This window comes from Pecten maximus, chromosome 11 (assembly GCF_902652985.1).
Source record: "Pecten maximus chromosome 11, xPecMax1.1, whole genome shotgun sequence".
NCBI classification, from domain to species: Eukaryota; Metazoa; Mollusca; class Bivalvia; order Pectinida; family Pectinidae; genus Pecten; species Pecten maximus.
This window is the reverse complement of record NC_047025.1, coordinates 32,674,107-32,698,618: the sequence shown is the minus strand read 5'-3', so window position 1 is coordinate 32,698,618 and position 24,512 is coordinate 32,674,107. Positions and strand designations below refer to the sequence as shown.

General features: G+C 37.1%; 2 protein-coding genes across 11 annotated transcripts; one reads left to right on the top strand and one right to left on the bottom strand.

Moving 5' to 3' along the window:
• Positions 1-2,294: 2,294 nt before the first annotated feature.
• Positions 2,295-10,848, bottom strand: LOC117338564 (golgin subfamily A member 6-like protein 22). Its single transcript, XM_033899922.1, has 2 exons — positions 10,625-10,848; positions 2,295-3,591 (listed from the first exon to the last, which is right to left on the bottom strand). Exons 1-2 carry the CDS (start codon positions 10,846-10,848, stop codon positions 2,295-2,297), a joined length of 1,521 nt encoding a protein of 506 aa, XP_033755813.1.
• A 1,984-nt stretch (positions 10,849-12,832) lies between these two features.
• LOC117337610 lies at positions 12,833-24,512 on the top strand. Of its 10 annotated transcripts, XR_004534870.1 has the most exons (5): positions 12,833-13,412; positions 13,949-14,033; positions 15,971-16,049; positions 18,165-18,241; positions 22,289-22,410. XR_004534870.1 is itself a non-coding variant. In XM_033898672.1 (4 exons), exons 3-4 carry the CDS (start codon positions 16,023-16,025, stop codon positions 23,312-23,314), a joined length of 1,053 nt encoding a protein of 350 aa, XP_033754563.1. In that variant the 5' UTR covers positions 12,883-13,412; positions 13,949-14,033; positions 15,971-16,022; the 3' UTR covers positions 23,315-24,512. The 10 variants fall into 10 exon arrangements, 5 of the variants coding, with proteins under 5 accessions (XP_033754563.1, XP_033754562.1, XP_033754566.1 ...); XM_033898672.1 differs by lacking the exon at positions 18,165-18,241 and having other exon boundaries at positions 12,883-13,412; positions 22,289-24,512; XR_004534871.1 differs by lacking the exons at positions 12,833-13,412; positions 13,949-14,033 and adding an exon at positions 14,046-14,761.

The window sequence follows — 24,512 nt, the reverse complement described above, 5'->3', positions numbered from 1 at the left end:
TCCATACTTGGAACTTGACTGTTCACTGTCGACTCTAAACCAGAGTCTGAATATAATATTTTAGTATCCAAGAAAAGTGATATAGTCCTTCTAATGGAATCTTTCCTTTCTTATTCATTCTCCTGATTCTGGAATCCTAGATTCTTCCTATTTTGATTCCCCTTATTTTGTAATCCCTTATTTTGTAATCCTTATTTTGGGCTCTTAGCCCTTACCTTATAGTTTCAGCTCGTCCCTCGCGGAGGACACCCAATATAGACTCCCTAGGGATCTCTGGATATGGCTTGACAGGACTAGTTTGTATTTGTTACACTAGTTTCATTTGTCATAGCAAACAAACTTCACTATTTACAATCAATATAAAAGTTGTATCTAAAAGAGGACTTCTTCTATTTCCTACTGATATAGAAATTACATAAAACCATTATTAAGTATAAATATTACCTTAGAAATACAGACTTCTATTTACTGTACATTACAGTAAAAGCTACCCAGCTTCTAAACTATGTTGTCTATTGAATTATAAAACAATGTATAAATTCTAGACCACTTACTGCATCTAATGGTATGGATATTATAGTCCACATTAAAATAGTTATTAAGTTACTTATTGTTTTAAATATAAAACAAACACAACCTCTTAAACTTTCTTTAGCTTAGGATGTCTCCTGTACCATATGGTCACCATGGGGGACAGACCCTTCCCTTCAGTCAGGGGTTATGGGCCCAGCATGGCACTTTTACCTATACAGTGGACAGCCTTATCCTGTTATCTATATACAGTGTGTATATATATTATATTTGTTTACATAACATAATTAAGACTATTTTTATCTGTCATATAACTACAGTAGCTACTTCACTTCATCCTTCCCAGGTTTTATGGTAACTACAGTAGCTACTTCACTCCACCCTTCCCAGGTTTGATGGTAACTACAGTAGCTACTTAACTTCACCCGTTTTTCCTTCACATCTGAACGTACACGCACACGATTGATTTTTTTTTTCACTCGACTTTCATCTATATACTCCTCTCCCCTTTCAGCTCATATATATCTCATTTAGGTATCCAATCATTTTATAATAATTTTCTTCCTATCTGTCCTTTAAATCACTCTCCCTCTTTTCTCTTTTTCAGTGTTTTTGTCATTTTGATATTGATGAATAAGCTATTTTTACATTGCACTTTTTCTACTATAATACCTTTGTCTTAGACTAAATACATTGTAGCTCTCCCCCTCCAATCGATGCATTTGCTTTGAAATGTCAACTGTTCACGTGAAAACATAATCAACTAGTGTAGAACTCCAAGAGGCGTTCTCATGTGACGAACAGTGTTTATACAAGTTCTCCACAACGCCCATCTGTGATACTGATAAGACAACGGAGTTGATTCACCATATACACATTTTATATGATGACATGTCCAATAAAGATCAAAACCAAATGTGCAATTTGTCTAGCGAAAAAAAACAACAAAAAAAACAACAACATTAGAATGTCGCAATCACGGACCATGTATTGCGCGAGTATGGGAATTGATTCGGTATATTACCGGTAAACAAAAATGATCCTCGTATTAAACTCTCACTCCTATTGATCTGTTTCATATCTAGAGGGTAAGTGGTGTTATGGTCATCAAAATTCACGAGTATTAGTTTAACTTTTACTGTTTTTACTGCTGCAGTTGATCCGACGTTACAAGCAAAAGTTCTTATTTTTTAATTGAAAACAAGTGTCCTGTTTATTAATCTGATATAGTAGTTCCAGGTCTATATGCTCCATCAATTTCCCTTGTAGCACACCAGCTCTCTGTACTTACCAAAGTGGGATTGACATTATCAGTACAACACGTATTTGTATGAATGCGTCATTGTGACCAAACGCATTAAGTTACCATGACTTATACCTGTGCCATAATGTTGTACGAACAGATTAATTTCAGATAGCCTGTTTACTTTAGTGTGTCTTGATTTGGGATACATTCTTGTTGTGTATATGGCTTCCTATTTGTTTGGTATCACATTGGCCTGATTGTTGGTGTCTCCTCGGCCTTATCCTCATATGATCTAATTGTTAGTTTCTCCTTGACCCTATCCTCATATGACCTGATTGTTAGTTTCTCCTTGACCCTATCCTCATATGACCTGATTGTTAGTTTCTCCTTGACCCTATCCTCATATGATCTGATTGTTAGTTTCTCCTCGGCCTTATCCTCATATGATCTAATTGTTAGTTTCCCATTGACCCTATCCTCATATGACCTGATTGTTAGTTTCTCCCTGACCCTATCCTCATATGACCTGATTGTTAGTTTTTTCCTTGACCCTATCCTCATATGACCTGATTGTTAGTTTCTCCTTGACCCTATCCTCATATGACCTGATTGTTAGTTTCCCATTGACCCTATCCTCATATGACCTGATTGTTAGTTTCTCCTTGACCCTGTCCTCATATGACCTGATTGTTAGTTTCTCCTTGACCCTGTCCTCATATGACCTGATTGTTAGTTTCTCCTTGACCCTATCCTCAAATGACCTGATTGTTTGTTTCTCCTTGACCCTGTCCTCATATGACCTGATTGTTAGTTTCTCCTTGACCCTGTCCTCATATGACCTGATTGTTTGTTTCTCCTTGACCCTATCCTCAAATGACCTGATTGTTAGTTTCTCCTTGACCCTATCCTCATATGACCTGATTGTTAGTTTCTCCTTGACCCTATCCTCAAATGACCTGATTGTTAGTTTCTCCTCGGCCTTATCCTCATATGATCTAATTGTTAGTTTCCCATTGACCCTGTCCTCATATGACCTGATTGTTAGTTTCTCCTTGACCCTATCCTCAAATGACCTGATTGTTTGTTTCTCCTTGACCCTATCCTCATATGACCTGATTGTTAGTTTCTCCTTGACCCTATCCTCAAATGACCTTATTGTTAGTCTCTCCTTGACCCTATCCTCAAATGACCTGATTGTTAGTCTCTCCTTGACCCTATCCTCATATGACCTGATTGTTAGTCTCTCCTTGACCCTATCCTCAAATGACCTGATTGTTAGTTTCTCCTTGACCCTGTCCTCATATGACCTGATTGTTAGTTTCTCCTTGACCCTGTCCTCATATGACCTGATTGTTTGTTTCTCCTTGACCCTATCCTCAAATGACCTGATTGTTAGTTTCTCCTTGACCCTATCCTCATATGACCTGATTGTTAGTTTCTCCTTGACCCTATCCTCAAATGACCTGATTGTTAGTTTCTCCTCGGCCTTATCCTCATATGATCTAATTGTTAGTTTCCCATTGACCCTGTCCTCATATGACCTGATTGTTAGTTTCTCCTTGACCCTATCCTCAAATGACCTGATTGTTTGTTTCTCCTTGACCCTATCCTCATATGACCTGATTGTTAGTTTCTCCTTGACCCTATCCTCAAATGACCTTATTGTTAGTCTCTCCTTGACCCTATCCTCAAATGACCTGATTGTTAGTCTCTCCTTGACCCTATCCTCATATGACCTGATTGTTAGTCTCTCCTTGACCCTATCCTCAAATGACCTGATTGTTAGTTTCTCCTTGACCCTATCCTCAAATGACCTGACCCTGTTCAGACTTTACTATGTAGCTGTTACGCTAGGACATGTGTTGTGATATATGTCTTTCAGTAAGCTTATAAACGGCTGATCTTCCATGTTTGAGTTTCCAAATGCATTTAAATCAGAACAAGTGGTGATATATTGATAAAATCGTTATAGTTATGTTCACATGCTATTGATTCACACTTGTAAAAGAGATTGAGACATTGAAAGATTTTATCAGAGCATGATCTGTTTATAACAATTAAATCTGCATGGGTTTGGATGAATCGTAAAAAATCGCCTTTATCGATTATAAATATTTCAAACAGAACAACAAGAGGCAGATGAAAAAACTCGAGGTTTTCAGAGCTGAAGCCACTGTTGTGTAGAGGCAATGCCCTGGATGGTTGTAATGGATCTGACGATTTCCTTAGTGATTTGATGTGTTTGTGACATCAACGCATAGCATGTCATTTCCAGCGGAGATCTTCAGAAACAAACTGCGGGCCATTTATCTTCCAATCATGCTTCGATCATATCTTCCCACGACACCACCTCTATACATGACATTCTGTACCAAGCTTAATAATGTGATATCATGTATCTCTATTTTGTGGTTCCTTATCGCGTTATAGATAACCTTTTCTCAATAATTGTGTAAAATCTTTATATTTAAATAATTAATGAAAATTCAAATACGCTAAGTCTGCAGTTATAAGTATATGTATGCCTTGTTTGAAGAGTCAAGCTAACATGGCATATTTGGGATCGGCAGTGGGTGTCCTTTGTGCCACATGCTTTGGGGGTGCTCAGCTGGTTACACATTTGTGAATGTTTCTAGTGGAGAGACGTGTCATAAACGTGAAACATTGGCACACTAAGTGTAAACCCCTGCGAAACATTTCTCAGGATACATGAATAATGCATGATCATCATTGATCATGTAATAGAGAATGTTCAAAGGCACCAAGATAGGTTTTCCTTTCGCATGGACAACCGACTTGCCATAACGGTAATGTTGCGGTTACAGACATACGAAATATATCGACCCTTCACTACATTCACGTTTATAACTTCGTACACACCGACGTTTTCTTAATGTAATTTATACGTTGCTTTCGGTGGGTTTATATCATAGCATAGATGATCGGTCATGGTCTGTATAATAACATGGGTGATCGGTCATGGTCTGTATAATAATATGGGTGATCGGTCATTGTCTGTATTATAACAGGAGTTGATCGGTCATGGTCCGTATACTAACAGGAGGTGATCGGTCATGGTCTGTATAATAACATGGGTGATCGGTCATGGTCTGTATAATAACAGGGGTGTTCGGTCATGGTCTGTATAATAACATGGGTGACCGTCATGGTCTGTATAATAACATGGGTGATCGGTCATGGTCTGTACAATAACATGGGTGACCGTCATGGTCTGTATAATAACATGGGTGACCAGTCATAGTCGGTATAATAACAGGGGTCACCGGTCATGGTCTGTATACTAACATGGGTGACCGTCATGGTCTGTATAATAACATGGGTGACCGTCATGGTCTGTATAATAACAGGAGGTGATCGGTCATGGTCTGTATAATAACATGGGTGATCGGTCATTGTCTGTATAATAACAGGAGGTGATCGGTCATTGTCTGTATAATAACATGGGTGATCGGTCATTGTCTGTATCATAACATGGGTGATCGGTCATTGTCTGTATAATAACAGGGGGTGATCGGTCATGGTCTGTATAATAACAGGGGGTGATCGGTCATTGTCTGTATAATAACATGGGTGATCGGTCATGGTCTGTATAATAACAGGGGTGATCGGTCATGGTCTGTATAATAACATATGTGATCGGTCATGGTCTGTATAATAGTAGGGGGTGATCGGTCATTGTCTGTATAATAACATGGGTGATCGGTCATTGTCTGTATAATAACAGGGGGTGATCGGTCATTGTCTGTATAATAACAGGAGGTGATCGGTCATGGTCTGTATAATGACATGGGTGATCGGTCATGGTCTGTATAATAACAGGGGTGATCGGTCATGGTCTGTATAATAACAGGAGGTGACCGGTCATGGTCTGTATAATAACAGGAGGTGATCGGTCATGGTCTGTATAATAACATGGGTGATCGGTCATTGTCTGTATAATAACAGGGATGATCGGTCATGGTCTGTATAATAACATGGGTGATCGGTCATGGTCTGTATAATAACATGGGTGATCGGTCATGGTCTGTATCATAACATGGGTGATCGGTCATTGTCTGTATAATAACAGGGGGTGATCGGTCATTGTCTGTATAATAACATGGGTGATCGGTCATGGTCTGTATAATAACAGGGGTGATCGGTCATGGTCTGTATAATAACATATGTGATCGGTCATGGTCTGTATAATAGTAGGGGGTGATCGGTCATTGTCTGTATAATAACATGGGTGATCGGTCATTGTCTGTATAATAACAGGGGGTGATCGGTCATTGTCTGTATAATAACAGGGGGTGATCGGTCATTGTCTGTATAATAACAGGGGGTGATCGGTCATTGTCTTTATAATAACAGGAGGTGATCGGTCATGGTCTGTATAATTACATGGGTGATCGGTCATGGTCTGTATAATAACAGGGGTGATCGGTCATGGTCTGTATAATAACAGGAGGTGACCGGTCATGGTCTGTATAATAACAGGAGGTGATCGGTCATGGTCTGTATAATAACATGGGTGATCGGTCATTGTCTGTATAATAACAGAGATGATCGGTCATAGTCTGTATAATAACATGGGTGATCGGTCATGGTCTGTATAATAACAGGGGTGATCGGTCATGGTCTGTATAATAACATATGTGATCGGTCATGGTCTGTATAATAGTAGGGGGTGATCGGTCATTGTCTGTATAATAACATGGGTGATCGGTCATTGTCTGTATAATAACAGGGGGTGATCGGTCATTGTCTGTATAATAACAGGAGGTGATCGGTCATGGTCTGTATAATTACATGGGTGATCGGTCATGGTCTGTATAATAACAGGGGTGATCGGTCATGGTCTGTATAATAACAGGAGGTGACCGGTCATGGTCTGTATAATAACAGGAGGTGATCGGTCATGGTCTGTATAATAACATGGGTGATCGGTCATTGTCTGTATAATAACAGAGATGATCGGTCATAGTCTGTATAATAACATGGGTGATCGGTCATGGTCTGTATAATAACATGGGTGATCGGTCATGGTCTGTATAATAACATGGGTGATCGGTCATTGTCTGTATAATAACAGGGGGTGATCGGTCATTGTCTGTATAATAACATGGGTGATCGGTCATGGTCTGTATAATAACAGGGGTGATCGGTCATGGTCTGTATAATAACATATGTGATCGGTCATGGTCTGTATAATAGTAGGGGGTGATCGGTCATGGTCTGTATAATAACATGGGTGATCGGTCATTGTCTGTATAATAACAGGGGGTGATCGGTCATTGTCTGTATAATAACAGGGGGTGATCGGTCATTGTCTTTATAATAACAGGAGGTGATCGGTCATGGTCTGTATAATTACATGGGTGATCGGTCATGGTCTGTATAATAACAGGGGTGATCGGTCATGGTCTGTATAATAACAGGAGGTGACCGGTCATGGTCTGTATAATAACAGGAGGTGATCGGTCATGGTCTGTATAATAACATGGGTGATCGGTCATTGTCTGTATAATAACAGGAGGTGATCGGTCATGGTCTGTATAATTACATGGGTGATCGGTCATGGTCTGTATAATAACAGGGGTGATCGGTCATGGTCTGTATAATAACAGGAGGTGACCGGTCATGGTCTGTATAATAACAGGAGGTGATCGGTCATGGTCTGTATAATAACATGGGTGATCGGTCATTGTCTGTATAATAACAGAGATGATCGGTCATAGTCTGTATAATAACATGGGTGATCGGTCATGGTCTGTTTAATAACATGGGTGATCGGTCATTGTCTGTATAATAACAGGGGGTGATCGGTCATTGTCTGTATAATAACAGGAGGTGATCGGTCATGGTCTGTATAATTACATGGGTGATCGGTCATGGTCTGTATAATAACAGGGGTGATCGGTCATGGTCTGTATAATAACAGGAGGTGACCGGTCATGGTCTGTATAATAACAGGAGGTGATCGGTCATGGTCTGTATAATAACATGGGTGATCGGTCATTGTCTGTATAATAACAGAGATGATCGGTCATAGTCTGTATAATAACATGGGTGATCGGTCATGGTCTGTATAATAACATGGGTGATCGGTCATGGTCTGTATCATAACATGGGTGATCGGTCATTGTCTGTATAATAACAGGGGGTGATCGGTCATTGTCTGTATAATAACATGGGTGATCGGTCATGGTCTGTATAATAACAGGGGTGATCGGTCATGGTCTGTATAATAACATATGTGATCGGTCATGGTCTGTATAATAGTAGGGGGTGATCGGTCATTGTCTGTATAATAACATGGGTGATCGGTCATTGTCTGTATAATAACAGGGGGTGATCGGTCATTGTCTGTATAATAACAGGGGGTGATCGGTCATTGTCTGTATAATAACAGGGGGTGATCGGTCATTGTCTTTATAATAACAGGAGGTGATCGGTCATGGTCTGTATAATTACATGGGTGATCGGTCATGGTCTGTATAATAACAGGGGTGATCGGTCATGGTCTGTATAATAACAGGAGGTGACCGGTCATGGTCTGTATAATAACAGGAGGTGATCGGTCATGGTCTGTATAATAACATGGGTGATCGGTCATTGTCTGTATAATAACAGAGATGATCGGTCATAGTCTGTATAATAACATGGGTGATCGGTCATGGTCTGTATAATAACAGGGGTGATCGGTCATGGTCTGTATAATAACATATGTGATCGGTCATGGTCTGTATAATAGTAGGGGGTGATCGGTCATTGTCTGTATAATAACATGGGTGATCGGTCATTGTCTGTATAATAACAGGGGGTGATCGGTCATTGTCTGTATAATAACAGGAGGTGATCGGTCATGGTCTGTATAATAACATGGGTGATCGGTCATGGTCTGTATAATAACAGGGGTGATCGGTCATGGTCTGTATAATAACAGGAGGTGACCGGTCATGGTCTGTATAATAACAGGAGGTGATCGGTCATGGTCTGTATAATAACATGGGTGATCGGTCATTGTCTGTATAATAACAGAGATGATCGGTCATGGTCTGTATAATAACATGGGTGATCGGTCATGGTCTGTATAATAACATGGGTGATCGGTCATGGTCTGTATAATAACATGGGTGATCGGTCATTGTCTGTATAATAACAGGGGGTGATCGGTCATTGTCTGTATAATAACATGGGTGATCGGTCATGGTCTGTATAATAACAGGGGTGATCGGTCATGGTCTGTATAATAACATATGTGATCGGTCATGGTCTGTATAATAGTAGGGGGTGATCGGTCATGGTCTGTATAATAACATGGGTGATCGGTCATTGTCTGTATAATAACAGGGGGTGATCGGTCATTGTCTGTATAATAACAGGGGGTGATCGGTCATTGTCTTTATAATAACAGGAGGTGATCGGTCATGGTCTGTATAATTACATGGGTGATCGGTCATGGTCTGTATAATAACAGGGGTGATCGGTCATGGTCTGTATAATAACAGGAGGTGACCGGTCATGGTCTGTATAATAACAGGAGGTGATCGGTCATGGTCTGTATAATAACATGGGTGATCGGTCATTGTCTGTATAATAACAGGAGGTGATCGGTCATGGTCTGTATAATAACATGGGTGATCGGTCATGGTCTGTATAATAACAGGGGTGATCGGTCATGGTCTGTATAATAACAGGAGGTGACCGGTCATGGTCTGTATAATAACAGGAGGTGATCGGTCATGGTCTGTATAATAACATGGGTGATCGGTCATTGTCTGTATAATAACAGAGATGATCGGTCATAGTCTGTATAATAACATGGGTGATCGGTCATGGTCTGTATAATAACATGGGTGATCGGTCATGGTCTGTATCATAACATGGGTGATCGGTCATTGTCTGTATAATAACAGGGGGTGATCGGTCATTGTCTGTATAATAACATGGGTGATCGGTCATGGTCTGTATAATAACAGGGGTGATCGGTCATGGTCTGTATAATAACATATGTGATCGGTCATGGTCTGTATAATAGTAGGGGGTGATCGGTCATTGTCTGTATAATAACATGGGTGATCGGTCATTGTCTGTATAATAACAGGGGGTGATCGGTCATTGTCTGTATAATAACAGGGGGTGATCGGTCATTGTCTTTATAATAACAGGAGGTGATCGGTCATGGTCTGTATAATTACATGGGTGATCGGTCATGGTCTGTATAATAACAGGGGTGATCGGTCATGGTCTGTATAATAACAGGAGGTGACCGGTCATGGTCTGTATAATAACAGGAGGTGATCGGTCATGGTCTGTATAATAACATGGGTGATCGGTCATTGTCTGTATAATAACAGAGATGATCGGTCATAGTCTGTATAATAACATGGGTGATCGGTCATTGTCTGTATAATAACAGAGATGATCGGTCATAGTCTGTATAATAACATGGGTGATCGGTCATGGTCTGTATAATAACATGGGTGATCGGTCATGGTCTGTATCATAACATGGGTGATCGGTCATTGTCTGTATAATAACAGGGGGTGATCGGTCATTGTCTGTATAATAACAGGGGTGATCGGTCATTGTCTGTATAATAACATGGGTGATCGGTCATGGTCTGTATAATAATATACAATTATAGCCTTTTGATGAGGTCGATGCATGGTTTTATTAACCGAAGAAAAATTATCGACCGAGGACGAAGTCCGAGGTTGATAATTTTTCTTCGGTCAATAAAACCATGCATCGACCGAAATCTAAAGGCTATAACTGTTTTATTATTTTTCTTGGTTTTGTGTTCATCAAATAAACAATAAAACATTTCTTCAAATGTACAGTTGTCCGTTTTTGTTCCTCATTTCAAGATAAAAGTTAGCCAGGGCCTCATCTAGCTCGGAGATTTCATACGTTTCAAACTCCGCAGAAAGACTTTTACTTGTAAGGTATTCTCTAAATACTCGCACTGCCGTCGTGGTAACTCTTTTCGTGTTTGCCGCATCTGCATTGTTAAAGATTCTGTCTTTTTCATCCACTGACAGAGAAGCAAACCTGTCAGCCATTTCGACTCGTCTCGTCTGCGATTGTTTACAATCAAGATCACGCTAGACGCTTGACTGTTTATTTCAGTGCCCTTCTGAATCAAACGCTCAAATGACTAACATGCTCTGATGCTCTGCCGCGGTTTTTTCCCGATCTATTTATAGATGGATCGGTCAATCAACTTTTTCAATCAACTTTTATCGGTCGATCACTGTTTTAAGGATGGTCACGTGGGGTCTCAACGTCCAATGATATTGGCGCAAAAACTAACTAAAATAATAACATGAGTGATCGGTCATTGTCTGTATGATAACATGGGTGATCGGTCATGGTCTGTATAATAGTAGGGGGTGATCGGTCATTGTCTGTATAATAACATGGGTGATCGGTCATGGTCTGTATAATAATATGGGTGATCGGTCATGGTCTGTATAATAACATGGGTGATCGGTCATGGTCTGTATAATAACAGGGGGTGATCGGTCATGGTCTGTATAATAACAGGGGTGACCGGTCATGGTCTGTATAATAACATGGGTGACCGGTCATGGTTTGTATAATAACATGGGTGACCGGTCATTGTCTGTATAATAAAATGGGTGATCGGTCATGGTCTGTATAATAACATGGGTGATCGGTCATGGTCTGTATAATAACATGGGTGATCGGTCATGGTCTGTATAATAACAGGAGGTGATCGGTCATTGTCTGTATAATAACATGGGTGATCGGTCATGGTCTGTATAATAACATAGGTGATCGGTCATGGTCTGTATAATAACATGGGTGATCGGTCATGGTCTGTATAATAACAAGAGGTGATCGGTCATTGTTTGTATAATAACATGGGTGACCGGTCATGGTCTGTATAATAACAGGGGTGATCGGTCATGGTCTGTATAATAACATGGGTGATCGGTCATGGTCTGTATAATAACATGGGTGATCGGTCATGGTCTGTATAATAACATGGGTGATCGGTCATGGTCTGTATAATAACAGGAGGTGATCGGTCATTGTCTGTATAATAACATGGATGATCGGTCATGGTCTGTATAATAACATGGGTGTGATCGGTCATGGTCTGTATAATAACAGTTGTGATCGTTCGTGGCCTGTATGATACATGTGATATGTCGTGGCCTGGATGACACATGTGATAGTCGTGGCCTGTATGATACATGTGATAGTCGTGGTCTGTATGATACATGTGATATGTCGTGGCCTGTATGATACATGTGATATGTCGTGGCCTGTATGATACATGTGATATGTCATGGCCTGTATGGTACATGTGATATGTCGTGGCCTGTATGATACATGTGATATGTTGTGGCCTATATGATACCTGTGATATGTCGTGGCCTGTATGATACATGTGATATGTCGTGGTCTGTATGATACCTGTGATATGTCTTGGCCTATATGATACCTGTGATATGTCATGGCCTGTATGATACATGTAATATGTCGTGGCCTGTATAATACATGTTGTTTAGTGATCATGGCCTGTATAATATATGTGATATGTCACACATTTCACGGTTTATATATGGTCTGTGTGTTTCGAATTTGAGCCAAGTCACATGTGGTCTGTAGGATGGATATTGTAATCTGATAGGGTCTGTATTATGAATGATTTTGAAATGCCATCGTCTATTTCATTACTGGCATTAATTTCCTTGGTGCAGTAATTTTGAACCAAAAATAATCACGTGATATGTCATTTCGCGTTTATTTTTTAAATTGGCACAAACTGCTGGAAGCTATACCTAAGGCGAATCTTTTCCTTGTTACTTGTCGATCCTAACAAAGCTAAATGGCCTGTTAGGGCCCGTGCAATGAGCGAAGACAGATGGGCTAAGCTGCACACAATGTAATAAACCAGTTTCGCTTTTTCACTAAAGGAATTTCTTCCATATCTGTTCCTCATGGCACGGTAATTACGCAAATCTTTGGGTGTGATATGACAGTGGAGCGCGATATCTACAGTTACATCACAGACAGCCAGAGCATGTACGCCCGCTAACTGCAGCCGGCGTTTGGATAAGAAATTTCAGATATACGACACAGTTTGTGATCCATGTAACCCGCATTTTCAGATGGGCACGCGTTTGGACGGTTGTATGGAGACTGACTGCCGGTGAAGTCGACTGGGCCATAATGTCGTCTCTTGGGAGATGGTAACGTCTCCTGGCTTCACGAGAACACAGTTATCGTCGGTCACTCATATTCACACGGTTTTATAAGAGGGATTATATAACCAAATGGCGGCTTTTCACAAGAATGTACAGACGACATGTCCTTATTAAGCTTTTAACCATTCGAATGCCTGCTGTAATGTTCAGATCATTGATCCATGGCGGTTTCTAAAGTAAAGAGATAGCCGATTGATATAAGATACACATGGACTATGTAGACGTATGCACTTGGATGTAAATGCTCTATTGGTCAGAGTTTGGAGTAGACAGATGGAGGATTATTATTTAACCAGCGCAAATGGCGTTTTATCATATTAATTGAGAGAACTGGAGTGGATTACAAGATACCAAACAACTGATGGTGATATTCGAACATCTACCATGTAAGTATCATTAGTTTGTTTTACAGCAAAACGTGTCCATGTAGCCACACTAACTTCCTATCATGTTATGTTTCTACGATACTGGTAATGAAATGGATCTTGTGTTATAACTATTTATTTTGATATTATTGAGGAAGAAGTCCATTTTGTTTTACAATGTTATAACATCGCCTTCAAATTGCCTTATTTGGTTTCAGTAGGGTGATTGTTTGAATAAATTCATTTAGTAGATTATATATTTTTCATCTATTCAACATACCTAGTATTGCTTCATATTTGTTTTATGTAATATAACTATGTTAAGTCCATCAGAAGAAAGGATTTCTAAATTCATCATTTACCGAGTTTTCATAGGGGACCTGCTGCTGTCAATGTGTTCGTAGGGACCCACTGCTGTCAATATATCTGTTACTAACCGTTGGAGAAATTTGTTCCGTTGGAAACGAAATGATGTGATGAGCGCCTTAAATGATGCATTTTATGTATAGTGCCCACTTTAACGTGTAAGATCATGTTTTTTTATTGATTAATTACAGGTAAAACACGGCCCTATGTAGATACACCTGAGATCAATATCCATCAATGGAAAGGCTGACGAGGGCACAGCAAGGGAGCATACAGGTACGTATAGCGGCAGTCTGTTATACTGCACTAAAACATTGTTATTACTACATCCACATAACATGGCGTCTTTTCCGATCTATAGACGGATTGACTCATCTAATGTCTTTGTAAAGATTGTAGAGAACGCCAGACTGCAATAGGTCTCCTGTTTCATAAAGGCACAAGTCTATTACAAGTAGCTAATGGAACGAGTCCTGGTTTCTAGACATACTGTGTAGTAGATTATACTTCTATTCTGAGGACAAAAACAATTAGAGGCGAAGAATATCAGCCTAGACGTTTTTTTACTGAAACGCGAAATTAAAAACGGCCCAGATGGCTTTGTTTCAGGAAAGACATATAAAAAAAACCCATTTCAAACCAAACTTGATATGTATGTTATGAACTGACAACATCGCTACTGTGTCGGTCCTCCGACTGCTCCGGAGTCGGCCATGCTTGACTACTGTGTAGTGTATGAGAGTCCTGGGATTATAACCCACGAGGACGGTGCCCGTCTCCTGTGTGATGCGCTTTGACACGTTGAGAAGGCAACATCTGCAGCGTCATGTGGACATGTGTATAATACATATAATACACATATATATACGGTATATCATGATATGTTTCCGGACAGCCTCGGGACTCCAAATGCACGAGATGATCATGGACTAACCATATGGTATAGTGGATCGGCATTAACATTCATTTGGAAAGATAATTCAGACTCGATTTGTGCTAGGAAGGTTGGTATTTTAAAGCATTCAATATCTTGTTTTAATCAACATACTAAAACATGTCCAATGTAACATGTTTATATATTACTACAGTGTGTATACACAACCCTTTAGTAATAGTCTAGAAAGAAAATTGAATGTGCATTTTAATATATCTCGTGTGTAATTACAACCTTCTTCATATATAAGCGAAAGATCTTCTTAATCATTTGCCATATCGTAACATTGAAGTAATTTGTCATTAGATTTTTGTGTTGCAGTCACAGTTTTTAATTTACCGTTTCAATATGTTGATTGGTCCGCGCATTAAGGTGTTTTGTTTTGATAGTATAGCTTAGGATGTATCTTCCATATTGCCGTTTAGATGTTTTAATATCGTTTCCTTATCGGTTGTCCTTGAACATTGGACATACGTGTTGCTCCATAATGACCTGTTATCTATTTGGAATCTTATACATACATGGCAGATATGTATTGCTCTCGCAGTTTACTAACCTTTGGTGTTACAGTTAACACCTGATTAAACCACGGAATGTAAACGAGAGAAACGTTATAGATAGGCAGGGCCACGATCATATACCTACTGTGTTTCACAAGTAAATATACGGACAGTTATCACCTGAACATCACTTGCCCAAGGGGACCGCAGCACACTTACGGCCTAATGGCTAATAGGAAGGAAGTAGCTGTATATGTGGTAGCTACATAATACATGTACTTAATTTAGTACAGAGTTATGCAGATTTATTAATGATGGTGATTGGTAGAGTAATAAATCATTGCTGCTTTACCAGAGTAAGTATCGGTATGATTACAATTAGGTTAAAGACATTAATGCAAAGACCGAGTTTAATACTGTTACTACCAGTATTTTCAATAGTAATAATACTGTGTATGATAGATAAAGGTAAGCAACTTCCTGCTAAGCGATTTCGTTTCTCGATATCTTTAAACTTATCATACCTAGCATATCCAAAAATAATAATAAAATTCCAGCTGTCATTTCTTTAGGAAAACCACGTAAAAAACATATTACTAGGGCAATTGTAAAGTTAGCATCAACGTATATTGAAGTACACTGATTTAATGACAAATTGCTATGGTGCTTAAATAGAATGACGTCATAGTATATATAGGGTACATTAGAATATGTGATGCCATGCTATACTGTTAAACTGTAGATGTTATCAAATGTGTTCATATATTGACGATTTGTAGAGACAACAGACAGATATACAGGACAAATATTGATGCAGACAAGACGGGAGCCATGGATATCGACCTCAATATTAACTCGGTATGTACTAACACAGACATATTAGATGTAAAGATTGATTTTGATTACGTATACATGTTTGTATACTATGTTAAATATTAAACCAATTAACAGTCTAAAAATGGATCGAGGCAACACACTGACCGAGTGATACGACAAAAGATAAATCGACCCGTCCACGTGTTTATGGTTTGATAACAATCGGTGTAACAGCAGGTGTTTGTATACTATCGGTTATCGACCACACTACGTGGTATCCAGGAAGAACCTACGTGCATAACACGCTAGACTACATAGCATGACTACTGATTTAATTCATATTGTTGAGATCTTTAGTCAAAACGGTTCATTTGTTGACTATTTATTTCCATAAAAAGTCTGTATTGTTATGAATAATTACACACTATAAGTAATATTTTCATTTAGATTGATTGTATTCGGATATATGTAGAACCTAGATAAATGGATGAACAAAATGAATAATTAAAGGGACATAATGGTTCGATTTCAATAGTTTCTTCATGCATTTGATTTCCGGAAAGCGTTGTGATACTTGAAATTAGATTCTTTACAAAATTATGGCACTTTTTGTGAAATATTGGCAATGTTTATCAACTTCAAAATATCGCACATCGAAAAATAATAATATGAAATATGCAATATGAAATAGCTACAAGGTTGATCATATTTTTTTTTTTTTTTTTTTATTAAATTTAAACAAATTGTTATGGACACTTTTGAAATATATAATTAACATTAAGTGCATAACTTTTTACATCATTTGAAATCGTATACACTTTTTTTACATATTATTTAAGTGAAATTCTTACCATTATGTCCCTTTAAGAACCTAACTAAAACTAACTAAATAATAAAAATTCAAATTAATAAATATATGGTGTGAGTGTAAAAAGTGGATTCGGAGAACACGATTTATTTTCAAATATTATTCCCGTTCATGATTAGAATATGCGTACCTAACGTATTGTGCCAAAGCTAGTAACACTGGCTCGGAATTTTATCATAACATTATGGTATTTTAAAATCCCTAGTGCATTGCACTGTGCGACCTATACATCAACAACTGTTAACATAGTTCATATCTGTAAACATGCTAATGCTAAACCAAAAACAATAAGCTGTTTTTGTATTATCTTCACTGATTTCATTTTTTGTGTTAATATTCTTTGTCCTACTTTTCCTTAGTTATTGTCTCACATGACTTGTGTCGACATTGACCTTTTACTTACTTAACGGTTATATACATATATGGTTACTCAAATTAATATCGTTAACTCAAAACAAGTCTTGTCCCTCTTAAACGACTTACATTCTTTCCAAAATAATATGACCAGTGGTCACTTTGTAATAATATGTTTTGTTATCATAATGTTCTCTACTGATTTAGATCAGTGGTTTCATTTACGCCGCCATTATCTTGTTGTTTTCCTCTGACAATATGCAGTCGTAAAGAGATAGTATTTTCAAAAAAAAAATATTAGGTTTGGTTGATTTTGGAATAAATCGATAAAAATTGGGGAAAAGGAGGAATGCTTTAAAGCGCACCGTATTGTTACAACAAGTCGATTATGAAAGGGAAAGTGTATGTATGATTTATGAAACGTACATTTTGTTTATTGATTTTTCGCAAAAAAGGCAGGCCGTCATTGAATAAAACAATGATAATAGAGCTACGGTAGGTCTGTTCCAGATACATTCAGTGTATTTTTACTATATTGATTTTTCAACCAATCAATATAGAGAATGAAATATACTGGCTATTGTTTATCCACATATTTTCATTAATGGTGTATACAATATCATGGTTAAAGTATACATGTATATATAACGATGTCTATACTACCATATTATCAACTTAACTGATATGCTTTTTGCGCCTTTACTGTACATTTTAAACATCACATATTTTTTCCTTATATTGTGAAATTGAATGGGATGTATTTTAGCAATACACTGTACTGAAATATTAAAAACTCTTGTTGTACAGTTAAATGCGATATGGTTCAACCTGATATTGTTTAATTAATTGTATATATATTTATTATATGTTGTACATCGTACACTGTGCCACTACCTCCCTCTCATGTATGGTGCGCTTTTGCTTTATTTTTTCAGTTTGTTTGGTTTTCTCTGAGTTCATTTTGTACAATGGTTTGCTTGTGGGTTTTATATATCCACATTTGTTGACACCCGTAAGTACTTTAACGTACGTTTAAAACTCGGTGAAGGTACGCATGCTAGATTAGTATCACATCCTTCCCACAGAAAATAAACACGTAGCCATTAGTATAGTCTGCCCTTAATGAAGCGCCTGCCTACTAAAACTCGCTTTAGCATTACTAACACGGGTATGAGTTTTCCAATTTTAATGCGATATTTTGCTACGACGAAATATAATCATCGGTATCTTTATGCCGTTAAATGTCAGGTATTTTATATACTTTTTGAAAAATAAATAATCATAAAAAAACTGGGAAAAAAATAAAACAATTACGTCATGACAAATGACAATTAGGCAGCAACAAAAATCAATGGTGATAGAAAGTCATCCGTTCACTACGAAATTGAGGAAATAGATTGTGCATACCCCTAATCTAAGTAGTAATTTTGGGAGACTGGGAGACTCCTCCGTGATCACATAATGGTTTTCTCGTTTTGCACAATGCAAGTATCAGCTAATGAGTATTTTTGTTGTAACAGTGAATTAGACTGATGGATTTATAAATCACAAGCATAGATATTTCATGTCTGCTATTTGCATTCTTTTTAGTTATATCCTTATAATCTCCTTCGTATTTAGGTCGTTTATTTTTTTATCATTTATTCATTTTATTACATCTTTCTTGACAAATATTCCGCAAATTCCTAATGCTGCAGACGATTGATATATTGCTAGTATGTTTTTGTTGTTTATTGTGTTTTTTCTTCTTATTATTATTTTTATGTTTTGGTATTTTCCTTTGCTATCTATGATGGCTTAAGTTGATGAACAGCATCATCTGAACATGTGGGTTTCCGATAGTAATACATGATATAGTATATAACAGACACGATTTGTGCAATGATAATTTTGTAAACTATCTTATCGGAATGTTACTAGAAAAATAATTATTGATATATTTTATAACTAAGATATCTTTTATACATATTAGGTATTTGACAACTTGTTCAAAATCAGAACGAACTTGCAGAAAAAATTACATATATATATATATATATATATATATATGTACTGTCGTTATTACTACTTGACATATATACATATATATATATATGTATCTTTCACAAATATATGTTTAGGCGAAAATCTTTACCCGATATAGTAGGAGAGACCTAACGTCAACCACTAGGTTACACATGTTGACAGTACCATCGAACAAATCTAGGTAAGCTAGACAGAAAAGTTTTGAGTGGGAATTTAAATGTATCCCCTAGGAGTATGAACTTACTTTCCTTTCAGTGTTTGTCACCACGATGCAGTAGTGTTACAGTATATCCACACTCTCACGGGAAGAAAAAAAAGTTACTGTAAACGTACATATTTTAGCGGTTATCTTATTTTAGCGTTTTTCGCGTTGGAAACTTTGCGCTAATTGTAGTTTATCTACATTGGTTTCTATGGCAATCTTTGTTGGTGCGCTAATTCATCATTGCGCCAATCTGTTTTTATTTTTGGTTTTGCGCTAAATTTTGAGTGCGTCAAATTTAGTACGTCTGCAATTTATTTCAGTAAATAATATTACTTCTTTCGCAAATGATTGGATTAACAATTAATAGATAGCCGAAAATGCAGTTAGCCAAACAGCGACCTCAGGTTATGACCTCACTATGTCTGTAAAGGTTCTCCGATATCCTTTTGTTGTTTCTTTAATGACGCCTAATGACTTATGAAGTCCATAATTGAAATGCACGGCCTTAGGCTTGCCTTTACATATTGTCGGCGCTATATATATCTGATCTCACAGCTATGTATATCATAAACAGTAAGACATTAGTCATGGAGTGGAAATAATATCACTATAATACGATCGGAATAGACATATAGCGATATCAATCTCCTTTATTTAATAGGATTTTGAACACAAAGAACCATCATAAAATATTTACTGGATGAGTATTTCGTGATGCCAGGTTACAGGGTGTTTTATAGCTGGCTAATGTCGACATTGATATATAACTACACATTTACATCTCAGCACTGCCCAGTATTGCAGCCCTTCTTACTGGAGAGGTATGCATTGACGACATGAAGCCGTCTCCGACTTTCTGTTTGATATAGAAGCGTATACACTACATCACCTCAACATGAACGCTGCCAAATATTCTTATTTACAACTGCATTTTATGCATAGCTGTGCGATATTTATACGGTGATGATATTATCCTGTAATGCAGTTTTTACTTTAGAGATATGTAATATTATGACCCGCTACAAACGCACTTTCTAACAATATCATTTGATTTATAAATATATTCACAATATGCATGTGTCTAATGATTCACAATAGGTTCAGAGATATATAGCGATGACTTCAACCTATGACGTTACATACAAAATTAAACAGATATAGAGAAACGGTATCAAATATGCCAGAGGTAACACAATTTTGAACAGATTTTTGAAAACTATAAACACTTTAACACATTTCATAACTATACATAAACATGCGTAATGATGTCTTTGCATTAATATGTAGAAATGTTTGTGGTGTATGGTTTCTCATGTGTTTGTTTTGATTAATTAATATTGCCTTTTGAATGAATGAAAAATCTATTATATAATTATATGCATAAGTAATATTTACATGGTATTTGTAAATGGCTGCTCATATTATTATATATTCAATTGATAATAACAATTAATTGTTAATAACAATAACATTATCATATGGTTTTTATTTGATAGTAACATAATTTTATTATACCTGGTATATATTTTAATTGATAATAGAAATATGATAATATATTTAGTTTGGGTTACAAACATTCGCATATTTAACTCGATACTAGCATTATTATATCACTTATGAGTACTGGCAATCAGTATTACCTTTAAATGAATGCCAATGCCATTATACTAGTTCTGAATGTATATTAATAAACATGAGTATATAATGCAATCTGATTATGGACACCTTCTGAATTACTTGTATACATATACAAATATTATCACACCACGTGCTCCTGCATGGATTTTTGTATCATATTGTCCTTTTCTAAACCTTATTTTCATTATATTTGAAAGAAAAAAATGATAAAAACGTTTTCCGTGCTTTTTAGTAATTTCATAATGACTGTTGTATAGAAAACGTTTCCTGTACAAATGCATTGCTGTAGTAGATACTGTATACGCTTATATTCCTTTTACTGAGCAGTAGGGACGAACTTATGCTTGGTTTTTCTGGGGAAATAGCTACGTATAAAGTGTTAGACTAATACATAATTGTTTCAATGGGATCAAGGTCCTTCAGCTCTTTCTTATATATCATCTACTCAGCAGAAAGTTTGATTAAAGATAACCGACTGATATAAATTTTGTCAATCTCCTCCTGACATTTATCTACCACATTGCATTGTGTAGATCACTACCTAACTCGATCGTTGTCGTTAACTTTCCTTTTCTCAGTAGTAACACATCAGTGTTCTTGTTTACATATTTTATGTATCGTACTACACGAGGGTTTTTCCTGAGAATCATGATTTTCTAAATAGATATTTTGGTGCTCATGATGTTCTATTAGGCCAAAGCTATAATGACATATTGACTAGAATTTCTCCAGTACTCAACATACTATGAATAAAGACTATTTGAAATATCTGTCTCATTGTGCGACATATTTTGCTCTATGAGGACTGAATTTAGCGTCTGTTGTATAATTTGTCATGTGTTGGCGCTGACATATAATTACATCCTTTGCTATTTGAGTTGACACTGGTATAATTTTCTCTTTGTAATACTGTCCTCATTCGTCTGGTTTCGACTGTCTGTGTAACCTTCCCTGTGCTAATTTGACCTTTAATGTAAGACTGATTCCTTCACAGACGATATGATACTGCTCACTTCCGTTCTAGTGTAATACAGTGGTAGACACATCAAACAGAGGATCTCGTGCCAGCCCAACAGACAGACAATACATAATTCCAGGAACGTTACAATAGAGATAATTTGATGAATACAAATAAAGCTATAGGGGTTTTGGGCCTCAATATATCAAATTCATTATTTTTGCTTGTTTCAGATCCGACGAAAATGGTGGAAGTTCGGATATTCTCGGTACAAACCGATTGTGATTGGTGTCGTCACTCTTTTTGCGTTATTTGTGGTGACCGAAATCATTTCTCTTCGGTCTGTGACACCGGATGTGGCTCTTCCACGAGAAACAAGAAAATCAAGGACTTTAATGGAGAAAGTTGTTCAAAGGGCAGCAACTCGTGTAAAGTCGCAACATGCTCCTATCCTACTCGCATTTGTTTTGAACGGTACCCTTCCATTCGTGTATAACTGGATGTGCAATGTGCGAGATTTAATTTCCTACGAAAATGTGCTGTTCATAACTCTGAATGATCAAGATAAAGAGGATATAGAAAGCTTTGAATCTTCAGTCAATGTATTTTCTATAGAAAAAGAATTTGATCAAATGAGTTTATCGAAAAAAATCAAAAATATTCAAATACTGAAATGGGAAGTAGATCTAATATTTCACTTATTGAAAAGAAATATAAATGTTTTTGTGTTTCGTGTTGAATCTGTGTGGTTACAAAATCCTATGACTTTATTTGAAAAGATGTTATTTTCTGATAAAAGTTTAGATTTGATAACGACAACATTTTCAGGTCATCCTTTCGTAATAGATACTGGTCTCTTTCTTGTCAAGTCCAGTGCTGAGTCTATCACTCTTATGGGCGAGTATGCTGCTCGCCTAAATAACCTACTATTTCGGTTGGTCAACAGGGTCAGCAGGACAATGTCATCAGAAGACCCTTTTCAGTATTTCCCTTTACTTATATACCACAGATTCGGGAATATCAAATACAGTCTACTTCCTGTAAAGCATTTCGCAGATGTCCCGTGGTATGTCAAGTTAACTTCATCTAAAAGTAAACCGGACAAAAGTAATATTTTCTTAATACGCAGCTATTACCCAAGCGAAGAACAAACAAAGGACATAATTAGCGTAATGAAGGATTTTGATTTGTGGTTTCTAGGCGACAGTAACACTTGTATTTTGGAGCGTGTCGCTTCTTTACAGAACGATGTAATATGATATTCATATGTGTCTTACTTTACCTTCATATCACATAGAGGAGATCGTTGCTATCTTATGCAGATTGAAAGCCCGGTATTCCGAAAATGATATTTCTGTATAAATGTATTGGCTGGTGAATGTGTTTCTTAGATAGATGAATGTTTGCCAATTCTCATGTGTGTTTGTGTTAACGTGGAAAACTGAGAGTTGATATGATGCCTGTGTTCATATTAAGAATGGACTCCCAGCCAACACTATAGTGTTCCTTTACCTTGATCGATGACAATCGTTTACGAGAAACTTTTCGGGAAAAACATGAGTTGGCGGTCACGTGATAGATAAGCGAGATGTACACTTTTGGTGTATAAATGTAAAATTTTCCTATTATATTTGTTGAGGAGTGAGGATTGGTAATTTTGTATGGGTATAAATATTATGTAATATTCTATACGAAGGGAAATCAATCAATCGAAGTCTTATCTCTCATTGGATGAACAGACATGAACCACATTCCAGTGTTGTGGCATATTTTTGTGTCAAAAGTTCTTCATTAGAAATCTCAATTATTATTGTCGGAAGTACAATGCCTTCCTCATCATGTGACATTTACATCTAGTCCTGGGCTGATTATGAAGGGACACGTATATGTATGTTGAAATTTGATTCTATAAACTCATAATTAATAGCCTTGTTTTTGTTAGACAAATTCCATTCCAGTGTTTCTATGATAATGATCATTAACATTTTTCCTTTACAAAAATTATTGAAACTGAAAATACCGCTAATTATGATGACGCTTATCGTCATTATTGATGGCATCTGTGTCAGTAGCGCTGACGTTCACAGCTGGAAAATATATCATTTCTAACTAATATTGACATGTCGTTTGCTGTTAGTCTTCATGATTCATTCAATCAATAAAGTATGTTTTGTTTCATAGTCCTCATCAGATAACATAATTGTGAGTGACACGTATAAACGATCGCTTTTCCATGAATGGCGTCCATTCACAGTAATCAATACTGCGCATTCCGGTCTGCCCACTGTGATATATGGGTACACATGTCCAATTAACCACAAATACCAGGATGTTGTCTTTAAGCAGTCCTCATTAATTTACACTCAATCTCAAAGTGATGATTAAAATAATTGAAAATAACAAGAAAATTATTTTTCGTCACTGTCAAGCTATTAAAATTGAATAACATGCTTAAAA